The 27,266-nt window shown below is 38.7% G+C and overlaps 1 protein-coding gene across 1 annotated transcript; it reads left to right on the top strand.

Annotated features, from left to right (window-relative positions):
• Window positions 1-1,893: 1,893 nt before the first annotated feature.
• Window positions 1,894-26,133, top strand: LOC116249854 (signal peptide peptidase-like 2). The gene is made up of 14 exons (XM_031623157.2): window positions 1,894-2,296; window positions 4,284-4,442; window positions 5,963-6,074; window positions 6,248-6,367; window positions 7,858-8,015; window positions 13,089-13,271; window positions 15,218-15,252; window positions 15,326-15,482; window positions 17,469-17,522; window positions 17,618-17,710; window positions 18,168-18,310; window positions 24,458-24,528; window positions 25,442-25,525; window positions 25,632-26,133. The coding sequence occupies exons 1-14, from the start codon at window positions 2,162-2,164 to the stop codon at window positions 25,724-25,726; spliced, it is 1,599 nt and encodes a 532-aa protein (XP_031479017.1). The 5' UTR covers window positions 1,894-2,161; the 3' UTR covers window positions 25,727-26,133.
• Window positions 26,134-27,266: the final 1,133 nt, after the last annotated feature.

The following is a 27,266-nucleotide window of genomic DNA, read 5'->3' as shown; positions in this document are numbered from 1 at the left end:
CCGCAACATCTGACAATGTACCTAGCTACATACATAATTCAAGTAATAGACGAAGTAATTATATATAAATATTAAAATACTAATTGTAATTTACTTGATTAATGACTTCGAAAGTGTTATACATATAATTGCAATTTAAAAAAACGACACATTGCAAGCTATTAATCAAGTTGAATTAATTTTCACAAATAGCAAATATAATTTTAGTAGTAAACCAAACCAATGTGCATTAGTAGACGGTCAGAAAGATAACTCATGATATTTGGTGCATACTTAGCATTTCCATTTATCAAGCGTTATATGGTGTTGGTGCCAAAACATTGATACTTTGAGAGCTGTCCCTTTGTTTCTTAGTTTCATTTTTATAGTCGGGTCAAGTGAATAATTGGATAGAGCTAGGTGACTCCGATTATAAGAAAAAAGTTACCAACAAATACCTACCACTTTTTTTTTTTTTGAACCTTCCATCATGTTAGATGAGGTGGTTTTGGTTAGATGGTGAGTAACTCTAAAACTTCGGAATCACTATATAAATATATATATATTCAAAACCCAAAATGAACTAGCTTTAGGGTTTGAAGTTTCCTTTCATAAAGTCTACCAGTGTTAAGTTAGGAAAGATGGTTGTGAAAATAAAATATATATATAAAAAAAAAGAAAAGTAAGATAGAGATTGTTAAAATAAAAATCTAGCAACATAGTTTGATATTTAAATATTACATTGTGTTTGGATGACACTCTAAAAAAGTTGTTTTGTTTAAACCTAGGTTTTATGATAGCTTAATATTTTAACCAATTTCTGGAATTTAACGTGTGGGGGGGCGGAGTGGTGTGAAGGCTATATTAGTCATGTCCTTTCAAATCCAATTTCCAACATCATTTAAATATACCTTAAATGATGTTTTGGAGGCAAAACACATATAGGAATATCATTCAAGTACGCCCTTAATTTTAATTACATAATCAGTAAAAATGACTTTTAAAATTATTTGTTCTATTAAAACCCCATTGAGTTAACGTAGCCTAGATGTCATTTGCAAACTATTGTTGTCTTTAGTGCTTCGTGATTTTTTACTAATTTTATCCAAATTATATAATCCGCTTCAATTTGTAAAAAACAACGGATGTTGAGAGTCATGGTAACACAATCACCAATATCTCCGGGTGAGCAAGGGGTATTAATCCCACCGCCCGAAAAAGGCCCGAAGGCCCCCCCATTCCCCCTGCCTCCGGGGTCCTGAGCTGCGTCGGTGTCAGCGATAGCAACAGTGCACCCTTCAGCTTAGATGCCGCGCCCTACCGCCTTAAGACACAGGAACATAGCGCCCACGGGAATCGAACTAGAGACCTGCCTTAATACAGGCCCCTAGCTCAACCAGCTACGCTATGCCCCTTGAGGCGATTTATGGTAACACAATCACAAATATCTCGATTTTTCTTCCAACAAAATTTCATGAATTTGTGGATTTATAAAATAATAAGAACCAGTTACTGTGACCAAACTGCTTCTAACAAGTTGTTTGGCAATGACAATAATTCCTTTGGATGTTCTATAAATCTGCTCTAATGAGTTCATAAAACCTGTAACATAGTATCTTGTAAGTCTGCAATAAAATTATCTTGGCCCCCTCCCCTCAATTTTTTTTAAATTTCATTTATCTGATATATTCGGTTCCTAATTCGCTCATGATTGTAACAAATTCATTAACCAGTAACAACTCCAAACAGCTGCAAGAGAACTTGAGCATCTTATAACATTAAATTTCACGTTGATTATCTATTCTTGTTGCTTTGTTCGATATCTCTCGAGAAGAATAAACATTTCACAGTTTATCTGATATTTTCGGTGCCGATATTTTCAGCGAAAACCGGAGACGTCTGACTCTGAGAGTTATGCTGGTGATTCGTTCTTTTCCATTCGTCGAGTAAGTTTGGTCGTCACGTCAACCTAACAGGCAACGACCTTTCTAGGTGTCGGCGAGACGACGTGGTGGGGGAAGGAGCAGTAGAAGCGGAAGAGGAAGGGGAATTGGGTTCCCAGGAAAGCCTCCCCGGCGGAATAGTCAGAACAGTGGGAGAATCCTTGCGCCGGAGCTCCGATAGATTGGTGGGGTTGTTGTTCTGACGGAGGAGAAGTGGAATCACGAAAGAATCCCAATCCATGGGGCTCCTCCGATCCCTCCTCTTCCTCTTCCTCTTCCTCTTCCTCTACTTGGGAATTGCGCGCGGGGACGACGTCTGGAACGATGATGACGGGACCCCGAAATCTCCTGGCTGCAGCAACAAGTTCCAACTGGTTGGATTCGTTTTTCTTGATCTCGATCTTTTTGTTCTGTTTGTTTGATTGTGGTGGATTTTGGCAATTTTTTCGAAGTTAGTGTTGTCCGATTTTGGGGTTTTCTTGGGTACTTTCGTCAGTGGAATATAGTTGATGAGAACTCGAGAACTAGGGTTTGTTGCTTTAAATGTTTTTCCGTTGCTGATGGGTGAGACTGGGGCTATTGGTTTTGTGATGCATCTCCTGGATTTCTAGGTTGCCATAGTGAGGTTGCAGCAATCCGGCCTCGGTGCTATCTAGTAGTGTTTCTGTTGCTTGGTTATGTGGAAGTTATGTGCTTCGATTACGTGCATCTATTGGTGTTTGCTTGTCTCTAAAAAGTCTTTGTCTTGTTGCTCTCTTAGGCGATGTGGTGTTTGTTTGACAGCCGTGATTTCCTTCCCTCTTTTTTCTAATAATTTAAGAGATTAGATGTCGTATTTATTACAACAAGCCAAGTAGACATGAGATATAGGAGTGGTATGAAGTCGCCAATATGACCAATGAACGCATACAGAGTGGAGAAAAATGCTTCCAGGCCACCTGATGAAAGTACATAGAAGAACATCCAACCACATGTTGCAGATAATGCCAGGAATAGATGAGAAAGGTGCAAGCTGATTGTTATAAACGTGTTCAAAGTGGTTACATAGACAAGCTTAAGCGTCTACTTTTTGCTCCCAGCCAAGCCATCTGCTCAACCATCATGATCCAGCACTTCTATGTGGGAGATTCGCTTTCTGTGCTTCTTGGAGCGCCCGATAGCTGGTGCCTAAAGCAAGTCTCTTAGAACTGGAGAATAAGATGTATGCGTGTCCTGGAAGAAATGATAAAGCCTGAAGAAATGATCTGTGTTCTCTCATTTTCTGGTCAAAGTGAGGGAGAGTCTCTTAACCGGATAAGCTATCCGTCACATGGTTAGAAGCTTAGAATTCATCCGACAATCTAGTCCTTGGGGATGGGCACTGAACTAGTTTTTTATTGGCAGGGGTCTCATATGTCGCTAGTGTAAGCGGTATCAACAGAAGTTGTTTTGAATATGTTGGAGTTACAAAGTGGCCAACAAAAACATCATATTAATTCTTCAGCTCAGTGGGCAATGAAGATTTCAAGCCGAGTCATCTGATCCGAGTTACTTGGACATTGCACTTTGATTCTTGTCCTTGGAGGTTTCAGTCGTGCAGCTGTGTCTTCATGGCTGCAGGTCCTTTAAATCTTCATAAAAACAGTTGTATATGGGCACTGTCCATGACTCTGCAAAGCAACAAATTAATTGCCAATTTTTTGTAACATGAAGATTCCTTTTGTAATTAGCTATCTAATCTTCCCAGAAGAATAACATTGACAAGTACATTTGGGTCATTAGGGTGCGGATCAGGACATGTAAAGACGGATATGAGATCCAATGATGATTTCAGCCTTTATCCAGTTTTATGCATACATGCTGCTGAAATAGGTTTTGATCACTAACCAAATGCTCGATCCCTTTTCTACCTGCTATTGACCTATCAATGTATAGATTGAGAATAGCATTGCTTTTCCACTACCTGGTGAAATAAAGCTTTTTAATAGAACACTGCCTCAAATGCATACAGGACATTTCTCTCTTCATGTGCAGTTGACTTTATACTACTAAAATGCAGTCTAATTTTGACCATTTTCTTCTAAAATGACCAAATTTTGTTTGTGTGTGCGCCTTCTTAGGAGTTCCTTTCACATTTTGTTTTCCAATTGGATAATATGTTAAGAGTGATTCATTCTCGCATTTTTGTTTCAATATTATTTTGCAATTTATTCTACAGTTATTTGCTTTTCCAAATGTACATGTTAATTATTCACGGAAGGACAGTTGGATCATTTTTCAACCTTTACTAGCATCATGGTTCTATCTGTTTTTTGAACTCATATAATATCTGTAAGTGCTCTCATCTAACATGTGTCATGCCTGCATTGTGGCCCCATTTAGGTTAAGGTGAAGAACTGGGTTAGTGGTGAGGAAGGCATAAGCATGGTTGGGCTTAGTGCTAGATTTGGTTCTCCCTTGCCAACTCACGAGAAAGAAGCTGTGAAACTGAATGCTGTTTTGGCAAATCCAATAAATGGCTGTAGTAATTCATCGTTAAAGGTGAGTGTTTTTCAAGTTGTTTCTCTGCGATGCTTTTATTATTACCAGTGTCAACTGTTTAAGCGTGCACACACAGACCTGCATGGTCCTTACAACCTTGACTTCCCAGTCTATCTCTTTTCACTTCTCTCTTCTTGTAATTATAATTTAATAAGGGGGAGAGGAGAAACACATAGTGATCAGAGTTCTTAGAACTGGTGGTTATTAATTTTTATTGACACTTTTTTTTCAAAATAATGGAAAATAAAGAATAAGGAGACATAAAAGGTCATTCTTTTGGAAAAATGGTGAAATAAAATTACCATGTTTTCCTGTTTCTCCAGAAAAATGTTTCAAATATATTTTGAAATTTTGATGTTTACTTTAATAAACATCTTGATTCATGATTGTGTATATATATATAGTGCCTGCCTTTTTTTTGGTTTACAAATCAAATGAATAATTCAATTTTCAGTGGGTCCGAAGTCCAAAGCCATGTTAGATTGCTTGGGTTTTTTTTTGACCTCCCTGCAAGGGTTACAAGTAATGCCACGGATCATAGTAATTCAGAACTAGGTACCATTTGGAGAGAATTTTGTTATGCTTCTAGAAATGGTAGAGGAAACAACTTTTTTCTGAAGAACTATGTAAGTAGAGCCTTTAGTTTTCGACATATCATTAACTACTTTTGAGACAAAATATGGCATTGCATTCTTTGTTCGAGTTTTTGTACTAATAATTCATTGATTCTTTGTATGCTATGCTGTGTCACACGTATTGTGAGATTTTCAAAAATTCTCACGATATTTATGAGAAAATCAAATAAAACAAAAAAGGTAAAAAACATAAGATTTTGAAAATCTTGCCAAAAATGAAAATCTCATGAATTTATTGGGTTTGTCCAATATTCACGTAACCGTACAGGTGTACGGGGGTACGACTGGGTACGTTTCGAACGGTGCTGGGCAGAACCGATCCAAACCACAAAAAGAAAAAACACTGTCTTAGTCTATTTATGTTTTGTTTTATGAGATTATATGTAGGAACTATGAAAGGAGCATTGTCTTAATGATGTGATGATATCAATTTTGTTTTTTGGAATTAAAAATATATAATTATTGCGTACCAAGATTGGCGAAAATGCCGTACTGTACCTGCTTCTTCGTACCCCTACCAGCACCTGTACCCGTACCTATGTGACATAGGTCATATCACGTCGACACGGGTACTTCTACCATTTAGAAGTGTCCGTGTTACATAGTAATTGTCTGTCACAAATGTTCTCTTTCAAGGAGTGTTGATTTGCTACAACTGCCCGATGGCCTATTTTATGTGTGGTTTGGGTCTATTGCTGAATGGCTTTGGATATCCCGAATTGTCTACTTCTATGAAAAGATTTTGCATATGATGCAATTTTTTCTGCTTCAAGGTCTTTGTTTTCCATTCCTTTCTATTTTTTTTTTTTTGGGAACATCACATCTTCTTACATATTTTTTCCCTGTTGCATTCACCTTTCATTGACCATGTTGTATTATGCGTAGCTCTCCAGTTCAATTCTCTTAGTGAAGCGTGGGGATTGCACCTTCACAACTAAGGCCAAAGTTGCACAGGCTGAAGGTGCTGCAGGATTACTTGTGATGAATGACAAAGAAGGTATACTTCTGATACTTTGAATGTTGGTTTTGGTAACCTTGTTGGCCATCTATTTTTTTGTGTTTCTAGCAGTCTAGGGGTTTGAATTTTCTTATTTTACTTTTATTTTTCTGGATATTGGCTGTTGTCATCTAAAGTTAATTTTATTGATTTTTGTTTGTGATGTTCTGCAGATCTCTATAAAATGGTTTGCACTGAAAATGATACTTCTATCAACGTTACAATTCCTGTTGTCATGATTCCTAAATCAGCAGGGGATGCCTTCCAACAGTCTTTGGCTGCGGGGAAGAAGGGTTAGTTTTTTGGTTTTTCACATTTTTAATCCAAATACACATATTGAGAACTTAAGATTGTGTATTTATTTCTCACCTCTAGGGTGTTGGAGTTTTCTCATAAAGTGAACTGCAAACTGCATTTTCATTCACCTGAAGTTTCGTACTCCTTATAGGTGGTTAAATTAAACCAGTCAATATAAAATTTTCCGATGTGAGCTGTATATTTTACTGGAGGTGTTCTATTGAAAATATTAACTGTTCTTTCAATAGGCATGCTAAGAATATGTACCATAGTAATAGGTGTACCTGGTAATACGTGTATGTGTGTGTCTTGTAACAAAAATGCTACCCATCTTTTCTTTCTGTTCTGCCCCATACATGTGATAAGTATGCATACTATGACAACAGGTTTGCCTGATTATACACGTATTCCTGTGCTTGTTTTTTATTGACAACAAAGTCCACTTTGTTCTTTCAATTTTTTTTATACACATGATAAAATTGATGACACATATTCCTGTGCTTGTTTTTTATTGACAACCGAGTCCATTTGTCCTTTCAATTTTTGCATGCACATGAGAAAATTGATAGTATGGCTACAGGTTCAACTGATTGTACGCACATGCACACATGTATGTTTTTTGTACTGAAAACGCTATTGGGCTTTTCTTTCTTTTCTGACATAAAGACATGATAAAGATACACACTGTGAACTAGTTTTCTTGATTACACACACATGCATGCATATATATATATATATATATATATATATATATATATATATATATATATATATATATATATGTATGCAGTTATGCATATGAGAGAGAGAGAGAGAGAGAGAGGGACAGTTTACTCGGATCTGTGACATATCAATGATGGCTAAAGAAAGAACATGAGGGGGGATACAAAACTTATGATGAGAAGGCTGCATCCTACAGTCACTGGGAGGTATGGATTTTGCCATTTATGCATTTTGCCCAGGTTCGCTACCATGGGCAGGAGATGGAGGCAGTGAAGGGACGAAGAAGTGAGAGAGAGAGAGAGAGAAATCACACAAGCCCTAATGGGGAAAAAAATTTTCAGGGATTTTAATCGTATCCCTCGTGCGTGTGATTGAAATCCATGGAAAGGAATCCATGTTTTGTATCTGAAATCCGGGATTTCATTCCCTTGTTTGTTGCCATTCCAGATTTTTTCCAAAATATGGATTGGGATCCCACTTGAACAGTGTAATTCACACACGACAAACACACCCTCATTGGTCAGACCATATCTGGTTCATCCTGAAACCTGGTTTGAGTTTCATTGCGTAGATCTCTATTATTTCATTCCATTGGAATTTTCTTTCCCTCTTTCCAGGTGCCACCGTACCATAACGTTCCAATTAACTGATTTTATTAGTTTATTATTTCTACTGGGAACCGTATGTACATTTTCTGGTATAATCTATTACTTGATTGTTATGCTTTGGCAGCCTTACATGGATCTTGTGCTTGTCACTGCAGTGGAAATGTCACTGTACTCTCCAAAGAGACCAGTTGTTGACTTCTCAGAGATTTTCTTATGGGTGATTGCTGTTGGCACCATTGTTTGTGCTTCACTTTGGCCTGAGTTTGTTGCTTGTGAACAAACTGATGAACGCTACAATCAGCTTACAAAGAAGGTGAGCTTCAGGGTCAATTCTATTGTCTGTTCTATGAAATTTTATCCAATTCCCTTGTGTTTTCCCTTGCTTTGCATTCTACTCATTTTGTTAATGAGAGTTTTGTTGCATCCTGTAGTATGCATGCACACTTTCTTGCATGTAACCTTTTGATATTGATAAGGGTACTGCTGCTCAATGAGAGTGTTATTCAACAGTAGTTTTTTCTCAATATTCTTAGTGCAAATATTGTGCTAAGGCTTACAAAGTTTTGCTGTCTGTTCTCCTCATGACATGTTTTAGTGTCATGCTATACTAGATATGTTACCAACTCATTTGTCTTGTTAATCCTCGTATCCTAGATCTTACATTGTTGTTCATTCATGGAGGCTTTGATTGGGTCTACATTATTTTCCATTCATGGAGTCTTTGATTGGCTTATTTCAAATAAGGTGCTCTCAAGCATTTATCTATTGAAATGGAAGAGAAGTTATGTAAGCAAATGAGACATATTGGTCCAAACTGTAAACCAGGCCTCAACTTGAGAATAGAAATACTTCAAGAGTCACACTCTTGAAGATACCTGCCACTTCAAGAAATCACATAAGGAGAAACCTCAAACTAGAGTTGTAACACTTCTAATTAATCTCAAATAAAATACAAAACCAGGCCGTAAAGCCCATACAAAGCAAGGGACCCAAGTCCCTTGTTTACAGAAGAAAAAGAGGAAGAAGGAGAAAAGGAGCTCGCTGTTGGGCAGCTCCAACGTTTAGATTTCTAGCTGATGGGAGCAGCCAACAACTAGCTCACTTGCTGATCAAAAAAGGAAATAAAAAAATAGACAGAAAAATACAAAAAAATAAAAAGAAAATAAATACATAAAGGCCTATGCATACATACATATATTTATATATACAAATCATACATCAAACTACTAGGAGTTTAAGATATATGACAGTACATATAAAAACATATATGCATACTTACATTAGAACTAGTCCTTAAATTCTAGCACAAACCTGTATTCTTGAATTCTTTAATGAATAATGACAGTCACATGCCCAAGCCACATAATAAAGAAAATGTAGATAGAAATATTTCACATACAAGAAAAATCTCTCACAGATAGAAACAGTGCTCTAAGGCAATAAAAAATTAATTAAACACAATAAGAATAGCTTCAAAGAATCTTACTTTACGTCGTTTATGAAGGGGCAAGAAGCCCTTATTTAGATACACAAGGGAACAGCTGTTAGGGTCCCAACAGGTAGAAAAATAGCTGTTGGGGATCCCAGCTGCTCTATTGCTGGGCTTTCAGCAGAGGAAGAAAATGCAGAAAAAACATTAAAAAAAAAGCAAACACAAGAACTAGCAAAATAAAGATATTAACAAAGATCCCTACAAAAAATGTGTCAAATCCTAACATGCTATGCCTTTCAGCTTCACGTAGATTGCCAGAAGGATGAAGACACGCGAAGACTGAGAGATCTGCTAGCCTTTTAATAGCTCATTGAGCATTTCATTTTTGTATAGTCTTCCAACTTTTAGTGGTAGCATATCTAATTCAAGCTTAAGTTATCCCTCAACCAAGTTGATGCAAGAAGGAATTAATATCCACGGATCCTAATCCAAGTGCATTCAAGACTAAGCTAAAACTATGCTTAACACTAATTATAACTTAGGAAAGGGAAGAACAAGAGAGAAAAATAGCAGACTACTTTAAGCAAATGACTAAACTAATTGGAAGAACAGAGAAAGCTGAAAGAGATTGCAGTTTCATTTCTTTCAACTGATTGACTGTCCTTACAAAATGAACCAGTGTCCCTTTATATAGAGAAAGGGATGGATTGCGGATCTGAATCCATTCACAAGTACTAAAATTTAACTAGATCCAGTTACAAGATTTGGTTATGCTTTCATCTTGCATCAGACTCCCCTAGTTGGAGAAGAGTCGTCCTCGACGAGTTTAAATTTTTCATTCTGTCAAAATGATTCTTCACCTTAGAGGATTTGGATCTACTGAACAAAAGGTCCCACTGCGGGCATGTGTATGCTAAAGTGGTGGTCCGCTCACTATCTTCTGTTGATGATTAAGGTAGCGGCTTAGGTGGTGGCTTTGGAGAAGGAACACAAGCTTCAATATGATCTAAGGGCATCTCCAAATCAGATCCAGTTTCAAATGATGGAAATAACTGATTTGGATCCATATTCGAACCCTTATACCCGTGAATTAGATGATACAGACCCGAATCGGGTCCAAAACTCGGTTCGGCCCAAATCCTCGAGCGGTAGATCGAGGCGCTGCTCGAGTTCCCCCCTTTTTGCCTCAAACAGAGGTGGAAGGGGAAAATCAGAGGGCGGGAGTGGGGCACCCACCGCCGCCCAACCATCCTCTCTCAGGACGGAAGGCGGCTAGCCACTTGTCGCCTTCGGTCCTTCGGCGGGCAGTGATTCCATGGGCGGAGCTGGTTCGGATGTCGGGGCCACCATGTCTCTCACACGAGCAGGTGGAAAAGTGAAGGTTCTGCTACTGCCGCAGCGTTTTCTGCACTTCTTTTAGTCGGGAACTGAGTCGCCATTGTCTCCCATGCCACCGGTTGCCCACCCACGGCGACGGCAAGGCTGGCTGCTGGCAGCGTAAGTTGTTGAGTTGAAGGAAGGTTCGCCCATTGCATTCCGGCATACTGATGACCGACGGTCATCTCCAACACCCTTTGCCCCCAAACCGAGATTGGATCAGCAACTTTCTGGCCGTTAGTCTTTGTAGCTCCGGCTATTCCACCGGTCGAAGAAATGGTGGCTGGATTCCTTGCCTCCAGTCTACCCGCGGCTGTAGATTCCGTCTGTCGATGGAAAAAAGATGAAGCAGCTGGTTCTCCACTTCCTCCAGACGAACGCAAGGGGGCTCTGATGGGACCCTTGATGACTGTTCGCCTCTTCTCATTTCAGCATCAGAAGCGCCGATGGCCGGACGAATGTCTGCAACAACAAGTCCATGAACGATTTGCACGTTCTATAGAGCCGAGCAGAATATTTCTCTGATTTCGTCCATGAATCTATCGAGAGAGGCTTCCAATCCATCCACTTTTCTCGTTAAAGCAGCAGCTCCTTGTCTAATATAAGATGAATTAGATTCCTGCCTTGCTAAAGTCAGCAAGGTTTGCTGAACTTCGTCTTTCATGTTCGTAAAGCCTCGCTCTGATTCCAATTGATGCAAGAAGGAATTAAGATTAACGAATCTTAATCCAACTGCATTCACAACTAAACTAAAACTAAACTTAAACTAACTAAAACTCAAGCAAATGATCAAATGAACAAGAAGAACAGAGAAAACTAAAAGGAGATTGCATTTCATTTCTTTCAACTGATTGACTGTCCTTACAAAATGAACCAACGTCCCTTTATATAGAGAAAGGGATGGATTGTGGATCTGGATCCATTTACAAGTACTAAAATCTAACTAGATCCAATTACAAGACTTGGTTATGCTTTCATTTTGCATCACAAGTGATGAGGAATCTAATGATATCAAAGTGCTGAATATGATCCTCTAGTTTGTCCTGTTTTCCTCCTCATGTTTTCCTTTCTTCTTGTGGCCATCGGAGATCCATTACTAACATGTTACTGACGTTGTCCCACATACTGGTAGAAGTACTTTTCCACGTTCTTGTCTACCTTGCCCTTTTTATATGTCCTTGCATCAGAAATCCATTCAGCATATCAAGAGTTTGCCATGTTGAAGGATTTGTAAATCTGAACCAGAAGAATTAATGTGGCCGTAGAAAGTCTTAGCAGCATGATGTGATGATGGATGTTATGATGCTACACCCAGGCCATTAGAAATGATAAAACCTGATTCTGGATCGGGTACCAGATGTTGACTGGATGGAAATTGGTCCAATAAAATTGTGATCTTGCATAAATTTCTAGACTGAGAATTCATGATCTAAGATGGCTAAACCTGAGCATTTATGTTGTCAAAAGGACTTATTTCATATTTAGGAACCAGGTCTTCGAAAGGTCTGGTAGATGCCTGGCCAGGAGACTTGGCCTAGCCAGGATGCTGAAGGCAGCTCAAAGATTTAATTCCAGATTGTATTATTTATTTGCTAATCACAAATCAATAAAAAACTGCATATTGAAATGTTTTTAAATCTCAAAAAGTTGAAAAGAGACCTAGATCCTGAACTTTGCCTATTTTTTGCTACATCCAAAAGAGCTTACCAAATTTGCTTGATGATGGATATCATGTAAATGAGCTTAGAGATAGAAGTCCCACTTCTTTGAAACTTGTGATCAACTTGCAACTCCTTATTAACTATCTTGTTATGTAAAAATGATTTTTTTTTCCTTAAAGAAAATATTTCAAGAAAACAAGCAGGTGAATCATGAGATTTTCCCCTTTTATCCAAGGTACAGACTTATCTTTCCGTGAAGAAGATAGTAATAGAAAAAAATGTAGTTGTTCTAGGATTATGATATGTCTGGCGATAAGATGGTATAAGTATAACCTTTTTTTTTTCGGAGTTTCTAAGATGACTCATATATAAGGAGATAATGTTTTGCATGGGATAAAAGGCAATGTGACCTGAGCAGATTTTGCTTCAAACTAGAGAGCCAGATTAAGCTTTGCTGTTGAGGGTGGCTAATACCATAAGATTTTTAGATTGGCAGGTCTACAGTGGTGAAAGTGTGACCAAATATCTCTTCGGTGTTTCTATTGCATGTTTGGTCTCCTGGTTGCCTGCATGTTTTATCTGATTGTTTATATCTGCTTCCTGACATGAACTAAGTAAAACCTCTTTAGTTTCATGTTGCCAAGTCTATTATTGTGAAAGAGAATTTTGCTTATTTTAGATTGATCAATGCTTATGCTGATGTGGATTACTGAAGTGTTACTGGCACATGAAACATGGTTAGGTCTACTAAGCTAGTTTCATGTCCCTTGCATGGTTGTATTACGTGGTGGATAACGTTCTTTTATATTCCATATTCCATACACCGGTGTCACTCCTGCATTACTGTACAGATTCCTTTTCTGCTTTAAACTTATAATATGCCTGGAACTACATGTTTTCTTTTGTTTTGCTTTAGGATACCCACAATTCTGGAGCAACTGTAAAGGATGATTCTGAGAAGGAGATTCTTGACATCAATGCAAAAGGAGCTGTCATTTTCATAATATTGGCATCTGCATTTCTGATGCTGTTATACTATTTTATGTCTTCCTGGTTTATTTGGCTGCTTATTGTTCTATTCTGCATTGGGGGCATTGAGGTATGCACATTGTTTGTTATCCTTAAATATGTGTATGTTCATGTGGACTGAAACTTGAGTTTCTTATGGTTTCTGATATTGCTTCTTGTAGTGTGGTCTCTTCTCATCTTTTATCAGTAAATTCTTGCTTTTTCCATGCTTGTGATTGCTCTGTAATTTATCTTGTGTTCTGTTTAATAGCTGTCAAGCAATTTTAAGGTTTTTAACTTTTTCATAGTTTACTTCTAAAACATTCATAAGGTTATTCCTTTTCATGGTGCCTACCCTGCTTTATACTGCCCCAGCTTGGGCATTTTTCATCAAGACAGCCATTTTTCATAAAATGTTATGCTTAGTCACGAATACCGTTTTTGCATTGTAAACGGCAAGGTTTTCTTGGGGTATAATATAGTGAGCTTGAAAAAAGGGGAAAAACAGGAAAAGTATGGTAATTTTTTTAAAAAATTAAAAATCCTAAAAATTATGGAAAACTAAAATACACAAGAATCTAATAAGGCAACATAAAAAAATGAGTAGATAAGCAAGAAACAAAAAAAAAAAAAATGGAAACAAGTAGCCTGACATTAAAAAACGTGAAAAAATGCCTAAAATGAAAGAAGGGGAAAAATGCAAAAAAATGCATCTTTTTGCGTTTTTTGTTCTGCTGTTTAAAGAAAAACACATTTTTAGTGTTTCTTCTTATTTTTCACATTTTTTGCATCACATTTTTTGTGACTATGGTTGACTTAAATATCACTGAATTATTTCGGAAGAAAAGTTAATTTATTGCTAAATTGATTAACAGCAGCAAGCATGTAGATAGCTTCACGTTTACATAGAGATGCAGCAAATTTAGCTGCTCATTTAATCCATGCAACTATATAACATGGAATACTTCTATGAACCTGGCATGCAGGTGCTTTCGATGTTATACAAAACTGTTCATTAAGTTTAATGTTGTTGTATATTGTATGTATTTTTTTCCATGAACATGCATAGCGCTCTCCCATAGTAGCAATTAGGCTGAGTCTCGTGAATCCATCCTACCCTTTAGCTTGATTTGATTTGGGGTCCAGAAGACCTAAGTAGTAGTACACAAGGTGATAAAATATGGATGAAATTTCATTTTCTTTAAGTTTCTAAAATATGAGACTATTCCCAAGTTGTTTCCGCAGGTAAAATGTTATGATTGACCCTCCTTAAGGGCAAACATCGTCATATATTGGAACTTAGGTTTGAGAGTTGAACATGATTCTGATGATGCTTATAATGACCAGACTAAAATTTCACCCAGGGACCCAATCTGGCAAATACTAAGATGTCATATAGCCTGCTTGGTTTGAGGTATACACTAAGAAAATAATATAAACAAGGACTCAGAAGGTAGTAATTAATTTTATGTTTATATCAAGTCCGTTTTCTTTCAATTTTTTTTTTCAGACACGACTCTTCCTGAACCATTCCATATGTTGGATGTTACACTCGTACCTAATTTTAATACTTATGCAATTAATGCACACTTCATACATGCGTTGTACCTCCGCATTCATGCCCATGTAATATGGACAAGAAGTGACTGCCAACAGTTTAACTGATGAGCATATCATACAGAAGCATCCTGTAGAGAAAGTTGCACAGAAGTGCATCAATATCTGGGTGGAAGATGGATGAAGCGATGGGAGAATAGTACTTATGTTTGCTGGGTGCTTTTTTTATTTTAGAAGGATACTCGAATAAATGCAGATGCTTCAAAAGAAAGACTTTTTAATTATAAATGGATTCTTTTGTTTCTTCAGTTGTAATGGAAGTTACGTTGTGAGATGGAAACACTGTAGAACAGAAAGCTTTTGGTGAACTTAGGTGAATTGCTAATTGGTGGTGGCTGCGTAGTTGCACATGGTTCATTGTTGTATGCTTCACATTATTGTGGATCCTGAACCATCTAATAAAGGTTCTTTACTTTTCAGGGAATGCATGTATGCCTAGTGACACTAATCTCAAGGTATGTCATGGCTTGACAGTCTATTTCATGGAGTGGTGCTTTACCTGATCTGATACTCAATTATTTCATCCAGGATGTGTGGAGGATGTGGCGAGAAGACAATTAATATTCCTTTGATTGGTGAAGTTTTGCTATTGTCAGTTGTTATTTTACCTTTTTGTGCAGCTTTTGCTATATTTTGGGCTGCAAATCAGCATGCATCTTATGCCTGGGTTGGACAAGATATTCTAGTAAGCTTCTTACTTCTTATGTTTCCTTTATTTTTTAAAGTTTATTTCCTGATGCAGCTGAAACTGCATTGGTTGTATTCAACACCATGCCAGTCCAAGGTCAGCCAAAGTCTGGTTCTGCCGTATCAGAGAAAATTTGGACGAGATTTGGAAGATTGACCCTATCTCCAATGGTAGATAATGATGTCACAAGTTGTGTCATCATCCTAAGTGACTAGTTGGTCCACCAATTAAGTAGTCACCCTAGTGGATAGTCTCCTTTCTAGTCCATGGCCATGTAGTCAGTAAAGTCATGGACCACGGATTTGTCATCCATTGACTAAGTTGACTAGTCCATGCTAGAGGGTGAATGCATAGCAGGTTTCTGGGTCAGTTTTGGAGATGTTTTTCTCCTTTTTGTTAAGAAGATAAGTTTCCTTTTTCACCAGCAAGTATATATATATATATATATATATATATATATATATATAGATATATATCTGAAATCCTCCGGCCATCTTGAGTTCCATCCATATGGCCACATGTTGTCTTGCATCGGATAGTGTGCTGTGAGAGGGCATAGGATTTCTCTGTCCACAGATGGAGAAATCCACAAATATATATATATATATATATATATTTGCATGTTCTTGTGCATGTGTTTCTGTATCTCTATATACCCGTCTGTGCATATGTTTTACATATATGTGTTTAATGTTAACATTTGTGTATATGTTTGTCCTGTATATTTGTATATGTGTTCTCTGTTTTTTTTTTTTTATGTACATCGTTCTGTGTATCTCGTTGGGTTTCTATATCTTTCTATTATTTTCATTTTAGTTAACCAACTTGGACGGACTCAAACCTGCTGGTCTTGACTAGACATTTTAGAACCTTGGCTGGTGTTCATTTGGATGTTGACAACTTAGATAAAAAATGAGATCTGAATCAAATAAGTACAAACATATGCTCCAGAAAGGATCCTGCTTTCTGCTAATCTCTGGATGCCAGTTTCAGTCAGTTCCTTCAACACTCCCTCCAACCCCAGCCCATGAGCAACTGTTAGGTAGCGTTCACTGCTTGTGCACAGAACAAGCAGCAGAGTCACACCGTTCTCCATGTTTCTTGGTGAATTTATTTTCATCGCATCCACCAGAACAGTTATAAGTTCTGCTTGCCCTATTGCCAACTTGCCTTCCTGATTGCTAGCAAGAATCACCAATGTGGCCACAGCTTTATCCATCATTCCAGCAGTCACATTCTCCAGCATCTTCATTAAATATGACAACAGTTCGAGCCTTTACTAAGTTCAGTTAGTAGGGGCACTTTGAGTTTTTATGTTTTTGTTAATGACATTTGTCACTTGTTATTTTGTTGACATTGTTGTATAACTTATGGTTATTGCAATTCATGTGCTTCCATGGGAAATAATTTCCTAATTTTTTTAGCTTATTTTGTAACTTTTACTCGAGAAATAAATTTGTAGTTATTATTAAGACCTTAAACTATATATCTAATTTTGGAGTCTTGGACTCGTCCAATATAGGCAACACTATGCATTTTTGTAGATCAAAAAGAAAGAAATCATCTTTCAATGAATTTACCAAAGACAGTTTCTCGTTTATTTGTTAAAGCTGGAAAGTTTTGTAGCTCATCCTGGTTTAGACTTGACATAGGATTAAGCTAGTAATGTTCAAGTAATGAACATAATATGCATGATTAATTTTCTTCTCAGAAATAAACTTCTTCAGTAAGACACATCCAAGTTAGTGAAGAAAAGCATATGACACTTATACATTTGATTAGTGTTGCCTGCTCTTGATAGAAGTGATGAAGATAAATATGAATGACTTATTAACTTCAACTACTGATTGGCTAGTTAAGGTGATTCAGCCTGACCTTGGCTCGTACCAGCTCTGTCCAAGATTTTATTGCTTTACAAGATTGATGTTGTCAGTATGAAAGTCTCCTGCATTTACTAATATCACTAAAATTACCTGATGGCAGGGTGTTTCTCTGATGATAACCGTTTTACAAATGGCCCGATTACCCAACATCAAGGTAAATTGTTTCCCCTGATCTTTTATCCTTTTTTGCTCTTTCTTTCCTCTATTTTATATATTACTTCTGGTTTGACATGTTTGTTCCTTTTTCAGGTTGCTTCGGTACTTTTGAGCTGTGCTTTCATCTATGATATTTTCTGGGTCTTCATATCACCACTTCTCTTCCATGAAAGTGTAATGATTGCGGTAAATTTCCACATATTCTTTTGGTCATTTTCTGTTTGGCTTGTTGCATATTTCTTCATTTTATACAGGTAATGAAGAAAGGGTTGAGTTTCCATAGCCCTTACTTTGTGTTGATATAATCCGTAAATATTTTATAACCGGCCAAAGGCTGTGAAATATGCATTTGTATGTGTGTACATGAGTTATGTTTATCTATGTACTCTGTTCATATCATGCATCTGTGGAATAGACACACACACACACTCTTTATGCAAACATACACATGCACACATATGCACGTGCACACATGCACCCATATATTCGACAGGCACACCTACATGATATAGGATTTACATACGTAGTTCTCAAGCTTATTTCTTTCTTTCATATGCCAAATGTTGTGTATTTTTTGGATCTAATGCTGATTGGTAGATTTTATAGTGGCACTAAATTCTTTGTATTATTGTCTGTTATACAGGTTGCTCGGGGTGATAACAGTGGTGGTGAAAGTCTTCCTATGCTATTAAGAATTCCTCGCTTTTTTGATCCTTGGGGTGGATATGATATGATTGGATTTGGGGACATTCTCTTTCCTGGACTTCTTGTTTCATTTGCCTTCAGGTACACCTTACACATACACACATACACCCATATACACACACACACTGCACCTATGTTGTCTTTTGAAAAATGCCATATCCACAACCACCCTTGTGTGACATAGTATCTCCCATGTTGTATGGTTCTGATTTATTGAAGCACTCTGATTTGGAGTTTCCCATGCTAATGTTAGTGTTGTTCTTACTAACTCCTGTTTATGCACTCACCCACACGAGAGACAAAGCCTAGGTTTGTCTTAATGACTCAAATTCTTCATTATCCTTTTAGGGTTAACTCCCCTTACAATAGATACGAGTGTCGTGGGCTGGGTTTATTCCATAACTGGACTGTCCACCTGACCCGACTACAGGCTTACTGACTCGTTGGTCATACCTAAGGACCCAAAACACAAAAAGATTGACGACTGAAACTGAAAAATGTATGACAAGCTCCCCACAGAAGCCTTATTGATATTGTGCCTAACAACTATATCCCCCAACGAAGCACCTTGTGCTCAAGGTGCTAACTCTGGAAATCGCCTCTGAGTGTCCTTTGCTTGTTCCCAAGTTGCAGGTAGATTGTCATTGCTTGACCATTGGATTAGCCATTCTATCCCCTTTTTCCCATCTACTGTGTGAGTGTTGTGTGTTCCTAAGTTTTTGTTTTGAACGAAATGTCGAGTGTCCTCTAGCGCTGGTGCCTGAGCTATTGTGGGCACCTTGTAACATGGCTTGAGTTTGGAGACATGGAAGACTGGATATGTGAGGCTCCCTTTGGGTAACTTTAGTTCATAGGCTAGTGAACCAACTCTTTTCTCAATTTCATGAGGCCTACAAATCATGGAGACAACTTGTGCCTTTTGTTCTTCCCCAAAGGGTTCAGTCCACCACTTCTTACCTGACAGTGCCTAGCTGGTACTTGCGTAAGTCGGGAGGGGGTCTGCCATACACACCTTCAAAAGGGGAAATACCTATAACAGGAGTTCCTTCCTGTGTTATATGCAAATTCGGCCCAGGTAGTCTGCCCAGCTTTTGGTTGGCCTGCAAAGCAACAGAGGTATGTCTCCAAACTTTTGTTAACTGTTTCGGTCCGACCATCTGATTGTGGATGGTTGGCCGTGCTCATTTGCAGTTTTGTCCCGTGTAGTTGGAAATCTCTTTCCAAAATGTGCTCAAGAAAAAGAGTCTCTATCGCTCACAATGGAGCGTGGCATGCCATGTAACCACCCTACTGAGTCTTGGAATGCTTGTGCCACTGATTTGGCTGTAAAAGAATGAGCCAGCACTATGAAATGTGCGTATTTGGATAGTCGGTTGACCACCACCCAGACCACTGACTTACCCTTGGAATTAGGAAGACCTTCAATGAAATCCATTGAAATGTCTTCCCAGATTTGATTTGGAATGGGTAATGGCTGCAGCAGTCTCGGAAGCTTCCTTGTTTCGTGTTTGTTTCGCTGTCAGACTTCACACCTATGAATATATTCCTTGATAGTTCGTTTCATCCCTGGCCAGTAGAACGTGGCCCTGGTACGCCTATACACTTTTTGCAGTTCTTCATGGTCGACATCCTTAGAATTGTGGAAATTATCCATGAGCAGCTGTGGCAAATCCGTTTTTGGTGGAATGTAGATACGCCCTTTATAATATATGTATGGATCTTGCCATTCATACTGATAACATTTCTGCGAATTGCTTTGGAGCTATGTCACACGGACACGGCAAAATAGCCCACGTATCTGTGTCAACACGCGGACACGGGGATATGGGTGCGGACACGACTAGGACACGGCAAAAAATAAGTCATTAATTTAATGTTTTTTTTTTCATTTTGACAATTTTTTATGATGCATCCAATTATTTCCATGAACAATCCTTTCAGATATTCAGTACTTTTGTGATAAAACACATTTTCTAACAAGATTGTAAGAGTGAACTATTAATTTAATGTTTTTTTTAATCGTATCATTTTTTATAATATTTAATGTTGCCATGTCCGCGTATCCAAAAAATTTGAAAATTGCCGTATCCGCACCCGTATCCCTGTATCCGCACCTGTATCGCATCCGCACCCATGTGACATAGCTTTGGAGTCTCTTCTTGACCTGCTGTGCTGAATCTGCCATGTGATGGGCCTGCTTGATCTGATTCCACAGACTGAAATGGGCCTCAATGATAGTGGTTAGGACTCCTCCTTCCTGATCGCAGGTACGCGACAACCCATTGACTGCTATATTTTCCTTCCTCTTTCTAAATCTCACTTCAAAGTCAAAGGCCATCAGTTTGCAAATCCATTTCTGGAGGGTTGGGGACAACGACTGTTGTTGTAGCAGGCTGTGATGATCCCACGAACTTCCTGCCCATGAGGTCCGCTAGTACTATCGCCATTAATTCACATTCGTAGGTAGACCAGTTGCAGAATGACGGCCCCAGAGCTCTACTAATGAATGCTATCGGATATTTTTCCTGGCTTAAAACATCTCCCACTCCCCGATCTGAAGCATCTGATTCAACAGTGAATGGTATTGAAATTTGGCATGTGCATGATTGGGGCAGACATAATGGCTTGCTTCAAGGCGTTAAAAGTAGTCTCTGCTGCTCGGCTCCAACAAAGTTTGTCCCCTTTGAGCAGCTCGGTGAGTGGTGCTGCCATAAGCCCAAACCCTTTGACAAACTTATGATAATATCCCACTAACCCCAGGAACGATCTCAGTTCCTTAATGGATTGCGGTTGTTTCCACTGTCACACTGCCTCCACCTTGTCTTCCTCCATCTCCACTTGACTTTTACTAATAACATGCCCCAAGTAGGTAAGTTGGGAAGCTCCAAAGGTGCATTTGGTTTTGGTCAGCATTGTGTGTAGATAGTGCTGCTGTAGTGTCGTGAGAACCACTCGTAGATCCTGGCAGTGTGACTATTCATCTTCATTAAACACTAAGATGTCATAAAAAAAAAAACGAGAATGAACCTACGGAGGTACAGTCGGAAGGTGTCATTCATCAATGACTAAAAAGTCGTTGGAGCATTGGTTAGCCCAAGTGGCATAACCTTAAATTCATAATGGCCGCTGTGCGTGTGGAATGCAGTCTTTGGAATGTCTTCTTCTGCCACTCAAATTTGGTGGTATCTGGCACGCAGGTCCAGCTTCGAAAAGGAAGCAGCTCCATGAAGTTTATCTAAAAGATCGTCGATGACCGGTACATGTTACCTATCCTTCACTGTGACTGCATTCAAGGCCTTGTAGTCGATGCAAAAGCGTCAACTCCCATCTTTTTAATTCACCAGAAAGAGCTTGTTGACTCTCATTCCCTCCTCACTTTGCCTTTGCGGCATCGCCTCCAATGTCGACCTTCCTTCTCCCTGCTTGTTGAAGTGCATTTTCATGCCAACGAAGTCCCAAATGACCTCTCCCAAGCTCCTCAACCATTGGATTCCTAGTACCAGGTCTGTGTCGGCCATAGCGAGGGTGTATAGCTCTACTGGGAGCTGGTGTCCCTAGATTTCCAGCATTCCATGCCCACACTTGCCCTTGCATCTGAGCGTGCTGCCATCCCCCACTACTACGTCAAACACAAGCTGCATCTCCACTTTGCATCCAAGTGATTTGCTGACTTTTCGCATATGAAGTTATGCGTTGAGCCAGTGTCTACCAGAAGACTCACTGTTCGACCCTTGAGTTGTCCTTCAACACACATTAGATGTGGTTCAATGAGCATCGATGGCAGCAAATCGTGCCTTCATCGTTCCGATCAACATCTCCCATGATGGTTTTCCTTGTTGCGCTAGTAGCCACCGATACCAGCGGATTGCTGGACCGTCAAAGTGCATCGCAGCGTGGCTCACTCACTGATCTCTGATGATTCAATGGCACTCGAAGAGTTATTCGGCCTAAAAAATCCAACTTAGAGGGTTCTCTCCCTTGAATCGTGGAAAATCTATCTTTGTTGGTTTCCACACTCTGCCGTGGCTGTTTCCCCTCTCCTGTACAAATGAAGCAGGATTCGGCGTACCTTGTGATGGAGTCTGAGTATGTTCCTCTCCCCTTTTTCTTGGACTCCTAGTCGGTGCTGCTATTTCTGTGTGTTCACTACTAGGGCCGGAAGGGGGTGTTTCTACCTTGTTGTAGAAGCTCCCTCATCGCTGCAGCAAGGGACTGGTGCTCTGCTAGGGATGACCTTATCCTTGCGTCTGCTTCCTGATGCTGGCGCTCCATTGCTTAGAATTGCCAATCCACCGTCTCCACAATCTCCTCCATTATGGTTCGATGAGCATCGATGGCAGCCATGGCATCCCTCACGGTTACCCTATCGCCCATTGGCTTTGATACCAGTTGTTAGCGCTGTTCTTGCTAACTCCTATTTACACACTCACCCACACGGGAGATAGAGCCCAGTTTTGTCTTAATGACTCAAATTCTTCATTAGCCTTTTAGGGTTAACTCCCCTTATGAGTGTCGTGAGCTGGGTTTATTCCATAACTGGACTGTCCATCCGACCTGACTACAGGCTAACTGACTCCCTGGGTCATAACAAAGGACCCAAAACACAAAAAGACTGACGATTGAAACTGAGAAATGCATGACAGGCTCCCCACACAAGCCTTATTGGTACTGTGCCTAACAGCTAGTTAGCATGATTTTATTCTTATTTTTCCCCACCAAGAAGCTATGCTAATATTTTATGGAGTTCAATAACCTAGTTAAAAAATCCGGCGATATGAAGCTGGGAAGGAAAATAGAGAAAGAATGGGACTGAGCTGCAAAGATGAGCATTAACAGTGGTTGACTCTGGGGATGTCTTTATATATTTCTCATAAATATCTCCATAAGAAAAGGGGATAATGATTTAACAATAATAGCAATTTACAATACATACCTGAAATGATGAGGCTGTCCTGTTGCTACATGCTAATAGGCATGTGTCATTATCAACCATGCTTCATGCTTGTAGTGTAAGCCTAGCTACAATCCTTCTGAACATCTTGTCTAACTCCCGACAATACAGTAAGTACATGTGTAGTTCCTTTTGTAAGAGTTGGATGCTATTTGGGCATTTCATTTAGATGATGCTTATATAATTGTGTATGATAAAATCAGCCAGTGGTGGATAGTGGAGAACTTCCACCCTGAAATCATTAGAAAGGAACTATATTATTGCAAACTTCAGATTCCAATTAGGGGGAATTCATGACTCAATCCTTGCTGCATGTGGAATTTGATGCTGGAATAGCATGTTCGGTCCAGATTTAACTATGGTGAATAAAATATAAATTTGGTTTACTAGCTTACATTGGTTGAGAATTCAACTTCTCACAGTCTGGCTCCAAGTGACAGGCAGAAGCTTTGACATTTCTAGGTTTCTATCCACTCCATTGGACACAAGTACTGACAGCAAGACGTTCTGCAAAATGCAGTCTCAGTATAACGTACTGAAGACCGATCCTAAAGATTAGTCACTAGTTCACTAGTGTGGGGATATCCTGCAAAGATATGCTTAACAATAGATTGAAGGCATCTGAAAACCAAAATCCAGCGACATTGTAAGATGAGGCCATAGTGAGGCACAGAAGAAGTGAACTATTATTTGTGGCTGCGGAGTGTTGATGTGATGTCCTGAAATTTTGCTTTTTATCTTGAGGCAGCTTCCTGAATTCTTTAATAGATGGCACTAGTTTTTTTTCGTACTTCAGCACTTTAATGCTTCAAGCTTATCTTAATGATGTCTAATTTCCTGTGAGGACTAGTGTCGTTCCTTGGTTTTATTTGTGGCAAATTTTTGACAACCACTTTGTGAGATTTCAGTCGATCTATTTTAGCAGCTGATGTGCATTGTTTGGGTTGCCAGGATCCGTGTACTTGCTTCTGACGCTTTAGAAGCCCCATGGCTCCATCTGTTTTTTCTCATGTTATGTGTACTTGTAGTTTTTCCATTCATTTTTTGTTGTTTTACCTGGCTTCCATGATACAAAAATTGCACTTCATTTTTTTTTCCCACTCTTGCATTACTTGACCATTGAGGGTTGGCATGTATCAGTTAACGACATGGCATTTCTATATATACTTCACTTAGTTGATGGTTCTCTATTTTTTTGCACCTATCTGTGATTAGGACCTTTGGTATTCTTTGCTCATGGAGTTTGCTATTTGTATCTTTGTTTTCCCCTGTTGCAGATATGATAGACTTAACAAGAAAGACATCCTGAATGGTTATTTTATTTGGTTAACAATTGGCTATGGAGTTGGTCAGTGTTCATTTCCTTTTTTTTCCCTATTGCCCCATAAATACCTTCAGTGATTTTTTTTTTCAGTTTTTATGGTGGACCTTTTCCATTGAACTTATGAAAGTCGTTAGTTGCTTGAATAAATTATTCTGTGTGTGTCCATTGTCATTCTTATCAATATTGAGTTTTCTACAATAAGTATCTAAATGTGCTTTATCCTACCTCTTTCATACGAATCAGACATTCTTTTACATGCATGGGAGGTGAAACAGACTTGCCTATGAGGAAAAGGCAATGAACTGGCGGACTGTCATTTTCCTTGTGAAAACTGAGTCATGCTGGGTCGGAGGAGGCAATTTTTCTTTCTGGAGACTTTCCTGATGGACAATTTTGCAACGAGGGCGTTCTTAATATTTGCTGATAATGTGAATCATGCTTTGCAAAAGCTAAGGAAGAAATTAGACACTTAATTGAAGGAAAAGAAATGAAGCACAAAAAGCTATTGTCGGTCATTTCTAGTTTTACAAAGTGGTGAAAAATTATAGCACTTGATGTTACTGAGGGACAACTTAACAGCATCATACTACAGAACAATGAGCTGACATAACCTTAGGACCTACACATAGTTGCCGGAGAACTTGAATACAGCCATATAGGTTAATTTCTTAAGCATGCAAAATTACTGAATCATCAGTATTGGCCTTTTCTTATAATGCTGCATTTGAATTTTGGGTATGTGTGCATACAAAGAATGCCTAAAATCCTGATTCCGAGGGCAGACAGTTTTGAGTATATATTTGTGATGAAACATACATAGGCATATGCAGGAGATTCTTCTAAACATTATTTTCATACACATACGTTTAAAATCCATACTTGTTCTTTTTCTTAAGAAGGCTTCATGCTTATATATCTTCCAAAAATATCAATGCAGGTCTGTTTCTCACGTATCTGGCCTTATATTTAATGGATGGCCATGGCCAACCTGCTCTTCTTTACCTGGTCCCATGTACATTAGGTATCGAGCGCATCTCTTCTCAGTTGGATTATCGAGAAGATAATAGGTGACCTGTTTTCTAAGAGTTGTTTGCTTATCTGTTATGTTGCTTGTTGCAATTTTCCAGGTCTTACGATTGTACTGGGCTGGCTGCGCAATGAACTTAGTGATTTATGGAACTATGGCACATCCCTTCCAAGTCATGCATCAACGGAAGCTTGATGACTGTCAATTAAAAGGACAAACAAAGGTCCATGAACCCGTTACCAGCAGGGACTCCAGAACCACCCTGATTCAGACGATGACTTCTATAGCACTGGTGACTGCTGATATCCTTCAGCTTTCAGTCTTTTGGTGCTTGTGTTTCAGGTGGTATGTGCAAGTGCAGAATAAAAGTTCAAGCTCAAGCGAGGTGATTGCTTCTTCAGTTACTTGTAACTATCTCACATTGTAAAAGGTCTTCCTTGTATATCTTGCGTACTGATTTCTGGCAAGAAAACGATCTCAAGTTTTCCCTACCATTTTCCTATTATAAGTTATGAAATGTATAGTTCCTCTAAGTAGATAAATACTTTGCTATAGTTAAGTTTGCAAGTATTTCATGTATTAGGAATTGTTGCTACTAACCACATATTAAACTTGGCATTTGGTCTGAGCTTTGTCAAGATTGAATTCTTAAGAAATCTTCTGTCTAGACTGTTGTCCCTGCAAGTACCCATAGTACCACAGGTTGATTTAACTTGTACTTTAGGCAGAGTATCCCCATACAATGGGCAAGGCAACTGGAATTTTCATGGAGTTAGATGTGAAATCAGGAATTGTTTTCCTGGCTGTCGTAGAAAGGTATTTTCTTTACAAAGCAAGTAAAGATGCAGCCGGAAAGAAAACCAAGCAAACTAGTCTTTGTATAAGTAGAGTTAACCAGGTTTCAGAATTCTGCGAGACGCCCCTCCCTATTGGGTTCATGTTTGCGTTGATAGATCTATAGGCGGTTACGGCACTATTTTTAATGTACGGTGGAACGAAGATTTGCCTGTTTCCTGTTTAACACGATTTTTTTTTTTCTGATGGTTGGAAAAACCACTCTTGTGGTAGGAAACCTGGCCTTCTGGTTTGACTGCAAAGGTTTGATGCAAGGTTATCTCTGCTTGTTTTTCTAGCATCGGTCCAGTATTGAAAGGGTTCAAATATGGTGTACAATTTAACCAACAAAAGTTCGTTATATTTGAGAGTGGTTAGCTGCTGTGAGCTAATTGGTTCTGGATTCTGCAATAACTTTTTTTTTTCCTTTGAACGTTGTCTATCGCTGTTTTTGGTATAAATATTGCGCCAGAAATGAAATAGATAAGAAAAATAAAATAAAGTGAGAACTTGGTATTATTTCAAGAACACCAAAAAACGAATACATTTTTCCTTCTTCTTTCCATGCGTTGCAGATAAAATTTTTAAAGCATTTATTTTTGAACGTTCTTTCAACATTTTAACAATTTTTTGTAAGATAATTACACAAAGCACAAACTTTCATAGTTTTCGTTATTTTTCAATCTTGAAAGTTCTAATTTTTCTTTTGGGGAAAGACAAACTAGTTCCCAATTAACATCCAAGAAGAATCTAAACAATAAGAACCCAAGAGCAACATTGTGACGGTACCTTTGCATCTATCTGCGCTGTTCAATCTTGCTCATACTGGATTTGTCGTGGACCTTTATGTTTCCAGATCTAGCTCAAGTGCCAACAACGCGGTAGTCTAGATATTGTCAAG

Source organism: Nymphaea colorata, chromosome 3 (assembly GCF_008831285.2).
Source record: "Nymphaea colorata isolate Beijing-Zhang1983 chromosome 3, ASM883128v2, whole genome shotgun sequence".
Classification (NCBI taxonomy): Eukaryota; Viridiplantae; Streptophyta; class Magnoliopsida; order Nymphaeales; family Nymphaeaceae; genus Nymphaea; species Nymphaea colorata.
The sequence above is the reverse complement of the archived record's forward strand: the minus strand, read 5'-3'. Positions and strand labels throughout refer to the sequence as shown.